The 12,620-nt window shown below is 43.2% G+C and overlaps 1 protein-coding gene across 4 annotated transcripts in view; it reads left to right on the top strand.

The window, feature by feature from the left end:
- Positions 1-11,186, top strand: part of LOC116353903 (Fc receptor-like protein 5) — a 48,361-nt gene extending 37,175 nt beyond the window's left edge. For all 4 annotated transcript variants that reach the window (XR_004203270.1, XM_031791577.1, XM_031791576.1 and 1 more), the window contains 2 exons: positions 7,064-7,246; positions 10,561-11,186. Coding sequence is in view for 3 of the 4 variants with exons in the window: in XM_031791577.1 (XP_031647437.1) it covers positions 7,064-7,246; positions 10,561-10,583 (206 nt within the window). In the remaining variant the exon portion in view is untranslated. The remainder of the gene's footprint in view (positions 1-7,063; positions 7,247-10,560) is intronic.
- The last annotated feature ends 1,434 nt before the right edge of the window (positions 11,187-12,620 follow it).

The following is a 12,620-nucleotide window of genomic DNA, read 5'->3' as shown; positions in this document are numbered from 1 at the left end:
GTTAAGAGGTGCTGAAACCTGCATTATAAACTGGGTGGTTCTTCTTTACACTGTTAAGAGGTGCTGAAACCTGCATTATAAACTGGGTGGTTCTTCTCTACACTGTTAAGAGGTGCTGAAACCTGCATTATAAACTGGGTGGTTCTTCTTTACACTGTTAAGAGGTGCTGAAACCTGCATTATAAACTGGGTGGTTCTTCTTTACACTGTTAAGAGGTGCTGAAACCTGCATTATAAACTGGGTGGTTATTCTTTACACTGTTAAGAGGTGCTGAAACCTGCATTATAAACTGGGTGGTTCTTCTTTACACTGTTAAGAGGTGCTGAAACCTGCATTATAAACTGGGTGGTTCTTCTTTACACTGTTAAGAGGTGCTGAAACCTGCATTATAAACTGGGTGGATCTTCTTTACACTGTTAAGAGGTGCTGAAACCTGCATTATAAACTGGGTGGATCTTCTTTACACTGTTAAGAGGTGCTGAAACCTGCATTATAAACTGGGTGGTTCTTCTTTACACTGTTAAGAGGTGCTGAAACCTGCATTATAAACTGGGGGGTTCCAGTCCTGAAAGCTGAATGGCTGGAAGCCGTGGTATATCACAAGCAAGTATGACAAAGCATGTATTTTTTATTAAAATAAATTAAAATAAAATGTTATTAGTCACATGATGCTGCCACCACCATGCTTCAAGACAAATCAAATTGTATTAGTCACATGATGCTGCCACCACCATGCTTCAAGACAAATCAAATTGTATGTTTCACATGCTACGAATACAACAGGTGTAGTAGACATTACAGTGAAATGCTGAATACAATAGGTGTAGACCTCACAGTGAAATGCTGACTGACCAGCCCTTAACCAACAGGTGTAGACCTCACAGTGAAATGCTGACTGATCAGCCCTTAACCAACAGGTGTAGACCTCACAGTGAAATGGTTGATGACCAGCCCTTAACCAACAGGTGTAGACCTCACAGTGAAACGCTGACTGACCAGCCCTTAACCAACAGGTGTAGACCTCACAGTGAAATGGTTGATGACCAGCCCTTAACCAACAGGTGAAGACCTCATAGTGAAATGCTGACTGACCAGCCCTTAACCAACAGGTGTAGACCTCACAGTGAAATACTGACTGACCAGCCCTTAACCAACAGGTGTAGACCTCACAGTGAAATGCTGACTGACCAGCCCTTAACCAACAGGTGTAGACCTCACAGTGAAATGCTTACTGACCAGCCCTTAACCAACAGGTGTAGACCTCACAGTGAAATGCTGACTGACCAGCCCATAACCAACAGGTGTAGACCTCACAGTGAAATGGTTACTGACCAGCCCTTAACCAACAGGTGTAGACCTCACAGTGAAATGGTTACTGACCAGTCCTTAACTTAAATGCATTTAAATAAATGTCAAAAAATAATAAGAGGCTATATACAGGGGGTACCGGTACAGAGTCAATGTGGAGGCTATATACAGGGGGTACCGGTACAGAGTCAATGTGGAGGCTATATACAGGGGGTACTGGTACAGAGTCAATGTGGAGGCTATATACAGGGGGTACCGGTACAGAGTCAATGTGGAGGCTATATACAGGGGGTACCGGTACAGAGTCAATGTGGAGGCTATATACAGGGGGTACTGGTACAGAGTCAATGTGGAGGCTATATACAGGGGGTACCGGTACAGAGTCAATGTGGAGGCTATATACAGGGTGTTACGGTACAGAGTCAATGTGGAGGCTATATACAGGGGGTACCGGTACAGAGTCAATGTGGAGGCTATATACAGGGGGTACCGGTACAGAGTCAATGTGGAGGCTATATACAGGGTATTACGGTACAGAGTCAATGTGGAGGCTATATACAGGGTGTTACGGTACAGAGTCAATGTGGAGGCTATATACAGGGTATTACGGTACAGAGTCAATGTGGAGGCTATATACAGGGTATTACGGTACAGAGTCAATGTGGAGGCTATATACAGGGGTACCGGTACAGAGTCAATGTGGAGGCTATATACAGGGGGTACCGGTACAGAGTCAATGTGGAGGCTATATACAGGGGGTACCAGTACAGAGTCAATGTGGAGGCTATATACAGGGGGTACCGGTACAGAGTCAATGTGGAGGCTATATTCAGGTTATTATGGTGCAGAGTCAAAGTGGAGGCTATATACAGGAGGTACCGGTACAGAGTCAATGTGGAGGCTATATACAGGGGATACCGGTACAGAGTCAATGTGGAGGCTATATACAGGGGGTACCGGTACAGAGTCAATGTGGAGGCTATATACAGGGGGTACCGGTACAGAGTCAATGTGGAGGCTATATACAGTGGGTTACAGTACAGAGTCAATGTGGAGGCTATATACAGGGTGTTACGGTACAGAGTCAATGTGGAGGCTATATACAGGGGGTACCGGTACAGAGTCAATGTGGAGGCTATATACAGGGGGTACCGGTACAGAGTCAATGTGGAGGCTATATACAGGGTATTACGGTACAGAGTCAATGTGGAGGCTATATACAGGGTGTTACGGTACAGAGTCAATGTGGAGGCTATATACAGGGTATTACGGTACAGAGTCAATGTGGAGGCTATATACAGGGTATTACGGTACAGAGTCAATGTGGAGGCTATATACAGGGGTACCGGTACAGAGTCAATGTGGAGGCTATATACAGGGGGTACCGGTACAGAGTCAATGTGGAGGCTATATACAGGGGGTACCAGTACAGAGTCAATGTGGAGGCTATATACAGGGGGTACCGGTACAGAGTCAATGTGGAGGCTATATTCAGGTTATTATGGTGCAGAGTCAAAGTGGAGGCTATATACAGGAGGTACCGGTACAGAGTCAATGTGGAGGCTATATACAGGGGATACCGGTACAGAGTCAATGTGGAGGCTATATACAGGGGGTACCGGTACAGAGTCAATGTGGAGGCTATATACAGGGGGTACCGGTACAGAGTCAATGTGGAGGCTATATACAGTGGGTTACAGTACAGAGTCAATGTGGAGGCTATATACAGGGGGTACCGGTACAGAGTCAATGTGGAGGCTATATACAGGTTATTATGGTACAGTCAATGTGGAGGCTATATACAGGGGGTGCCGGTACAGAGTCAATAAGGAGGCTATATACAGGGAGTACCGGTACAGAGTCATTGTGGAGGCTATATACAGGGGGTAACAGTACAGAGTCAATGTGGATACTATAAACAGGGGGAACCAGTATAGAGTCAATGTGGAGGCTATATACAGGGGGTACCAGGTACAAATCAAATCAAATCAATGTGGATACTATAAACAGGGGGTACCGGTACAGAGTCAATGTGGAGGCTATATACAGGTTATTATGGTACAGAGTCAATGTGGAGGCTATATACAGGGGGTACTGGTACAAATCAAATCAAATCAATGTGGATACTATAAACAGGGGGTACCGGTACAGAGTCAATGTGGAGGCTATATACAGGTTATTATGGTACAGAGTCAATGTGGAGGCTATATACAGGGGGTACTGGTACAGAGTCAATGTGGAGGCTAAATACAAGGGGTACCGGTACAGAGTCAATGTGGAGGCTATATACAGGTTATTATGGTACAGAGTCAATGTGGAGGCTATATACAGGGGGTACTGGTACAGAGTCAATGTGGAGGCTATATACAGGGGGCACCGGTTAGTTGAGGTAATAGTAGGTAGAGTTATTAAAGTGTCTATGCATAGATAATAACAGAGACTAGCAGCAGCGTAGAAGATGGGTGGGGGGTGCAATACAAATAGACTGGGTAGCCATTTTATTAGATGTTCAGGAGTCTTATGACTTGAGGGTAGAAGCTGTTTTTAAGCCTCTTGGACCTAGTCTTGGCATTCCGGTACCACTTGTGGTTGCAGAGAGAACGCTCTATGCCTAGGGTGGCTGGAGTCTTTGATTATTTTTAGGGCCTTCCTCTGACACCGCCTGGTATAGAGGTCCTGGGTGGCAGGAAGCTTGGCCCTGGGCCGTACCCACTACCCTCTGTAGTGCCTTACGGTCAGATGCCGAGCAGTTGCCGTACCAGGCAGTGATGCAACCAATGCTCTCGATGGTGAAGCTGTAGAACCTTTTTAGGATCTTAGGACCCATAGGTTTTGTCCTCTTCATGACTGTCTTGGTGTGCTTGGACCATGTTATATTGTTTGTTATGTTGACACTTGAAGCTCTCGACCTGCTCCACTACATCCCTTTCGATGAGAATGGGGGCGTGCTCGGTCCTCTTTTCCTGTAGTCCACAATCATCTCCTTTGTCTTGATCACATTGAGGGATAGGTTGTTATTCTGGCACCACATGGCCAGGTCTCTGACCTCCTCCCTAGGATGTCTCGTCGTTGTCGGTGATCAAGCCTACCACTGTTGTGTCATCGGCAAACTTAATGTTGGTGTTGATGTCGTGCCTGGCCGTGTGGTCATGAATGAACAGTAAGTACAGGAGGAGACTGAGCACGCACCCCTGAGGGGCCCCTGTGTTGAGGATCAGCGTGTAAAATGTGTTGTTACCTAACCTTACCACCTGGGGGCTGCCCGTCAGGAAGTTCAGGATCCATTTGCAGAGGGAGGTGTTTAGTCCCAGGGTCCTTAGCTTATTGATGAGCTTTGAGGACACTATGGTGTTGAACGCAGAGCTGTAGTCAATGAATAGCATTCTCGCATAGGTGTTCCTTTTGTTCAGGTGGGAAAGGGCAGTGTGGAGTGCAAAAGAGATTACGTCATCTGTTGGGGTGGTATGCAAATTGGAGTGGGTCTAGAGTTTCTGGGATAATGGTGTTGATGTGAACCACTAGCCTTTCAAAGCACTCCATGGCTACAGACGTACATTTTTTATTTTACCTTTATTTTACTAGGCAAGTCAGTTAAGAACAAATTCTTATTTTCAATGACGGCCTAGGAGCAGTGGGTTAACTGCCTGTTCAGGGACAGAACGACAGATTTGTACCTTGTCAGCTCGGGGGTTCGAACTTGCAACCTTTCGGTTACTAGTCCAACGCTCTAACCACTAGGCTAGCCTGCCGCCCCGTAGTCATTTAGGCAGGTTACATTAGTGATCTTGTGCACAGGGACTATGGTGGTCTGCTTAAAACATGTTGGTATTACAGACTTGGACAGGGAGAGGTTGAAAATGTCAGTGAAGACACTTGCCAGTTGGTCAGCGCATGCTCGCAGTACACGTCCTGGTAATCTGTCTGGCCCTGCGGCTTTGTGAATGTTGACCTGTTTGAAGGTCTTACTCACATCGGCTAAGGAGAGTGTGATCACACAGTCATCCGGAACGGCTGGTGCTCTCATGTGGGTTTCAGTGCTATTTGCCTTGAAGTGAGCATAGAAGTGATTTAGCTCGTCTGGTTGGCTCGTGTCACTGGGCAGCTCTCGGCAGTGCTGCCCTTTGTAGTCTGTAATGGTTATCAAGCCCTGCCACATCCTACGAGCGTAGGAGATGGTGTAGTACAGATTCGATCTTAGTCCTGTATTGATGCTTTGCCTGTTTGATGGTTTGTCGGAGGGCATAGCGGGAGTTCTTATAAGCTTCCGGGTTAGAGTCCCGCTCCTTGAAAGCGGCAGCTCTACCCTTTAGTTGAGTGCGAATGTTGCCTGTAATATATGGCTTCTGGTTGGGTTATGTACGTACAGTCACTGTGACGACGACGTCCTCGATGCACTTATTAATAAAGCCAGTGACTGATGTGGGTTACTCCTCAATGCCATCGGAAGAATCCCGGGAACATATTCCAGTCTGTGCTAGCAAAAAGGTCTTATGGCTTAGCATCTGCTTCATCTGACCACTTTTTTATTGACCGTGTCACTGGTGCTTCCTACTTAAATTTTAGCTTGTAAGCAGGAGTCAGGAGGATACAATTATGGTCAGATTTGCCAAATGGAGGGCGAGGGAGAGCTCTATACGCGTCTCTGTGTGTGGAGTAAAGGTGGTCTAGAGTTTTTTCCCCTCTGGTTGCACATTTAACATGCTGATAGAAATGAGGTAAAACAGATTTAAGTTTCCCTGCATTAAAGTCCCTGGCCACTAGGAGTGCCACCGCTGGATGAGCATATTCTTTGCTTATGGCGTAAAAGTCATTGAGTGTGGTCTTAGTGCATCGGTCTGTGCTGGTATGAAGACAGATACAGATGTAAACTCTCTAGGTAGATAGTGTGGTCTACAGCTTATCATGAGATACTCTACCTCAGGTGAGCAAAACCTTGAGACTTCCTTAGATATCGTACACCAGCTTTTGTTTACAAATATACATAGTCCGACCCCTCCCACCTTGTCTTACCAGACTCTGCTGTTCTATCCTGCTGATACAGCGTATAACCATCCCGCTGTATGTTGGTAATGGCCCCGATTCAATGAAGCATAAGATATTACAGTTTTAATGTCCCGTTGGTAGTTTCATCTTCCTCGTAGGTCGTCAATTTTATTTTCCATTGATTGCATGTTAGCTGATTGCACTGGGGGTTTATTCAATCTTCCTCCAACTGCAGATCCAACTCCCATTCCATCTCCAGCAGTCCCAGTGTTGTCCATGTCTCTCTCCATCACCATCTCCAGTGTTGTCCATGTCTCTCTACCATCACCATCTCCAGTGTTGTCCATCTCTCTGCCCAGCACCATCCCAGTGTTGTCCATCTCTCTGCCCAGCACCATCCCAGTGTTGTCCATCTCTCTGCCCAGCACCATCCCAGTGTTGTCCATTTCTCTGCCCAGCACCATCTCCAGTATTGTCCATCTCTCTGCCCAGCACCATCCCAGTGTTGTCCATCTCTCTGCCCAGCACCATCTCCAGTGTTGTCCATCTCTCTGCCCAGCACCATCCCAGTGTTGTCCATCTCTCTGCCCAGCACCATCCCAGTGTTGTCCATCTCTCTGCCCAGCACCATCCCAGTGTTGTCCATCTCTCTGCCCAGCACCATCCCAGTGTTGTCCATCTCTCTGCCCAGCACCATCCCAGTTTTGTCCATCTCTCTGCCCAGCACCATCTCCAGTGTTGTTTTAAATTGTTTTCTTTCTCCAACTGCAGTTTCAACTCCCATTCCATCTCCAGCAGCCCCAGTTTTGTCCATGTCTCCACCCATTCCATCTCCAGCAGTCCCAGTGTTGTCCATGTCTCTACCCAGGCTGCTGTGTAGTCTACTGGTGGGGTCTCCCTACCTGCTGGTGACCATCATACTGCTGGTGAAAGGCTGCAGGAGCAGGGCTCAAGGTGAGATCCTGAGTTTATACAGGATCGCCTCATTTGTAAATCAGAATTATATTATTATGGCCATTGAAATGTTGGCTATTAAAATTAGATCCAACAAGAACATCAAGGGAAATCCAGTGGGAAAAAAACAAAAGTGTCAATGCATGTTAAAGAGTCTAGTCTGGATCCCTGCAGAGTCTCAATGTATGTTGATGACTCTTGTCCGCAATCTGGATCCCTGCACAGTCTCATTGAAGATCTTGGTCACTTTTCTAGCCTCTCTGGACTAAAACCTAATTATGACAAGTATGTATTGTATTGTATGTATTGGATCATTAAAATACAGTGTTTACGCCACCTTGTAGTTTACCAATAAAATGGGCGGATGGTGAAGTAGACATACTTGGTATTCACACCTACAAAAATATAAATGAACTGACCACAATTCATTTCAATCAATAGTTAACAAAAATAGATACAATTCTGCAACCATGGAGAGGTAAATACTTGTCTATTTATGGAAAAAACACATTGATTAACTCTTTGGTCCTATCAATGTTGACTGGCTAATGGTCCTATCAATGTTGACTGACTAATGGTCCTATCAATGTTGACTGACTAATGGTCCTATCAATGCTGACTGACTAATGGTCCTATCAACGTTGACTGACTAATGGTCCTATAAATGTTGACTGACTAATGGTCCTATCAATGTTGACTGACTAATGGTCCTATCAATGTTGACTGACTAATGGCCCTATCAACGTTGACTGACTAATGGTCCTATCATTGTTGACTGACTAATGGTCCTATCACAGTTGACCGACGTACCAATGGTCCTATCACAGTTAACTGACCTACTAATGGTCCTATCACAGTTGACTGACTTACTAATGGTCCTATCACAGTTGACTGACTAATGGTCCTATCAATGTTGACTGACTAATGGTCCTATCACAGTTGACTTACTAATGGTCCTATCACTGTTGACTGACTAATGGTCCTATCAATGTTGACTGACTAATGGTCCTATCACAGTTGACTGACTTACTAATGGTCCTATCACAGTTGACTGACTTACTAATGGTCCTATCACAGTTGACTGACTTACTAATGGTCCTATTACAGTTGACTGACTTACTAATGGTCCTATCACTGTTGACTGACTAATGGTCCTATTACAGTTGACGGACTGACTAATGGTCCTATCACAGTTGACTGACTTACTAATGGTCCTATCACAGTTGATTTAGTAATGGTCCTATCACAGTTGACTGACTGACTAATGGTCCTATTACAGTTGACTGACTTACTAATGGTCCTATCACAGTTGACTCAGTAATGGTCCTATCACAGTTGTCTGACTGACTAATGGTCCTATTACAGTTGACTGACTTACTAATGGTCCTATCACAGTTGACTGACTAATGGTCCTATTACAGTTGACGGACTGACTAATGGTCCTATCACAGTTGACTTAGTAATGGCCCTATCACAGTTGACTGACTGACTAATGGTCCTATTACAGTTGACTGACTTACTAATGGTCCCATCACAGTTGACTTAGTAATGGTCCTATCACAGTTGACTGACTGACTAATGGTCCTATTACAGTTGACTGACTTACTAATGGTCCTATCACAGTTAACTGACTTACTAACGGTCCTATCACAGTTGACTGACTGACTAATGGTCCTATCACAGTTGACTGACTGACTAATGGTCCTATCACTGTTGACTTACTAATGGTCCTATCACAGTTGACTGACTAATGGTCCTATTACAGTTGATGGACTGACTAATGGTCCTATCACAGTTGACTTAGTAATGGTCCTATCACAATTGACTGACTGACTAATGGTCCTATTACAGTTGACTGACTTACTAATGGTCCTATCACTGTTGACTTAGTAATGGTCCTATCACAGTTGACTGACTGACTAATGGTCCTATTACAGTTGACTGACTTACTAATGGTCCTATCACTGTTGACTTAGTAATGGTCCTATCACAGTTGACTGACTGACTAATGGTCCTATTACAGTTGACTGACTTACTAATGGTCCTATCACAGTTAACTGACTGGCTAATGGTCCTATCACAGTTGACTGACTGACTAATGGTCCTATCACAGTTGACTGACTTACTAATGGCTCTGTCTACTCCAGATGACTCGTTTTTTAAATCGTATGAGCAAAAAACATTTAATTCTATTTGGAAAGCTAAGCTAAACTAAATTAAACGTGCCTATTTATGAATATGAGTTTATACAGATTACAACGTCTCATTTCTGACTAATTGAAAATGAAATGTCGCCCTTCCTTAAACAAGCTATACAAAGCTGGTTACAACTTCAGTTTGATCCTCTAGAAAATAACAAATATTACATCAAATGTTGTGGTTAAACTCAAATATATTGATGAATAAAAAAAACATTATTTATGGAAAAAATGAAGAATAAAATGTATATTATATTTTTTAATGATATTATGAGTTATGTCACATATGCAGTTATTGGAAATATAATAAATGGGAGGAGATGTTCAATGTACCAATTCCATGGCACATGGTTTATCAACTGGTACAAAAAACTACACTTGATTCCACACTTAGAGATTAGAGTTTAAATTCTTATATAACATTCTAGCCACTAACAGAATGCTATATAATATAATATTATATCATTGAAGAGGGGTGGTGGAGGGGTTAAAAAATTAAATCAGAATTATATTACAAGGACTGACAATACTGAGACTGAGTCATGTCCTTAAAGGGTTGATAACTGTACTCCCTGGTATTCATAAATAGTAAATGACCCTGGTATTGATAAATAGTAAATAGTCCTGGTATTCATAAATAGTAAATGACCCTGGTATTGATAAATAGTAAATAGTCCTGGTATTCATAAATAGTAAATGACCCTGGTATTGATAAATAGTAAATAGTCCTGGTATTCATAAATAGTAAATGACCCTGGTATTGATAAATAGTAAATAGTCCTGGTATTCATAAATAGTAAATGACCCTGGTATTGATAAATAGTAAATAGTCCTGGTATTCATAAATAGTAAATGACCCTGGTATTGATAAATAGTAAATAGCGCTGGTATTGATAAATGGTAAATGCCCTGATATTGATATTTTGTAAATTGCCCTGGTATTGATAAGGGAGAACTGGACATAAGCAGGAGCCCCATTGGAAGAGATTTTGATTGAATTCTAAGTAACACAGTATTGACTAGTCAATCATCTGAAATTAATTACATTTCTAAATGTTACTGTATTGGATAAGTAAATACATGGCCACGCTGATTAACTACTTCTGTGTTGAACAGGTGATCGTGTTGAAGAAGAGTGAGGCTGAGTTCACCTGATCACCATAACAACCATCAGAATGGAACTCATGGAATTCTAATATAGAACTGTGAGTCACAATGCTGTATGTTGTTACATTGTAGCTCCACCTGCTGGAACAATAGTGGCATTTGATCAAATGTGATCTATTAACAGATACATGTATTATTCTGATTGGAATGCGTTTTAATATAATGTGTGTTGTATTATTCATTCAGCAGCTGTCCTTTAACATCAGTCATATACTGGTCATATACTGTATAGCATTATGGTTGATACATTGTAAATGCCTTCACTTCTCATGTCTATACAGATCAACTGATAGGTGTTGAGGTTCAGGCATTATTGTTACAGGTTCAGTATAATGTTATACCGTTACATGTTACAGAGTTAGAAAACATACAGGAGAGGAGAATTCAATTGTTATAATTATTTACTATATTTTCCCATTTTGGTCTCATTATGTTATTTTGTTTCAACATAACTAATGTAGGCCTTTTGTTTTATTGTGTTTTTGTGCAAAACCATTATTTTTCAATGAATCATCCTGGTAAGATATTGCTTTTGTCTTTGTAGCATATAGAATTAAATGAATGATTTTCCTCAATCATGTAGCCTGTTTTTTAATCAGTTCTGAATGACATCACAACCACTCTGTTTATAATTTCACTCACTTCCCTTTATTTATCTTCTGAATACTCCATTCCAGGTCCCACCATACAGCCCCAGTAATTTGTGCCATACTGCTCACACCTATCTAGCTAATCCATAACATTTATTTTATATGATCAATTGTTACGTTCCCCAGTTTCTGTGTTTTGGGTTTGTAGGTTTTGTGTACGTGTGCGTTTTAGGAAATGGCTTCCTGGATTCCAAGCAGCTGATTGGTTCACCCCATTGATTGTAGCTCTGACCCCGCCCTCTTGCTAGGAGAGTTTCTATTACAATAAGGACTCCTTCTGCAGCTTGAAAAGACAGTGTTCATTTGTTAGGAGAGAGAGCTTCTTGGTACTGGGGGCATACATATATGTCCTGTGTTTTGTTGTTGGTCTGTAAGTTATTTTGTAGCAGGTCCTTCTGAGGTATGTGTGTGCCAATAGGACTCTTAGCACCTTGGGAGTGCTTAGGCAAGAGGCCTGCGGACATACATATACCCGTAGTATGTACTCTGTCACAAGGTAAGACCTGGGCGGCCCCTCCTCTGTATTTTGGTTAGCGCGCCAGGTGGTGCTAAGAGAGGTAAGTAGTGGGTAGATAGGTAGGAGGGGATTCCTTCACTTTTACTTTCTTTGCTTTGGTCCAGCCACTTTTCCCCCAAATGACTGTGTGAAGGAAATAAATAATGGGTTAACGGTCATATATTCTGCCTCTGTCATCCTTACCCGCACCTACAGTCCCATACCTCTATACCTCCACCTACAGTCCCATACCTCCACCTCCACCTACAGTCCCATACCTCTATACCTCCACCTACAGTCCCATACCTCTATACCTCCACCTACAGTCCCATACCTCTATACCTCCAACTACAGTCCCATACCTCTATACCTCCACCTACAGTCACGTACCTCTTTACCTCCACCTACAGTCCCATACCTCTTTACCTCCACCTACAGTCCCATACCTCCACCTACAGTCACATACCTCCATACCTCCACCTAGTCACATACCTATATACCTCCACCTACAGTCACATACCTCTTTACCTCCACCTCCAATCACAAACCTCTATACCTCCACCTTCAGTCACATACCTCTTTACCTCCACCTACAGTCACATACCTCTTTACTGCCACCTCCAGTCACATACCTCTTTACCTCCACCTACAATCCCATACCGCTTTACCTCCACCTACAGTCACACACCTCTATACCTCCACCTACAGTCACATACCTTTTTCACTCCACCTACAGTCCCATACCTCTATACCTCCACCTACAGTGACACACCTCTATACCTCCACCTACAGTCACATACCTCTTTACCTCCACCTCCAATCACATACCTCTTTACCTCCACCTACAGTCAAATACCTCTATA

The sequence above is a fragment of the Oncorhynchus kisutch genome, linkage group LG16 (assembly GCF_002021735.2).
Source record: "Oncorhynchus kisutch isolate 150728-3 linkage group LG16, Okis_V2, whole genome shotgun sequence".
Classification (NCBI taxonomy): Eukaryota; Metazoa; Chordata; class Actinopteri; order Salmoniformes; family Salmonidae; genus Oncorhynchus; species Oncorhynchus kisutch.
This window is presented reverse-complemented; position numbering and strand designations above follow the sequence as displayed.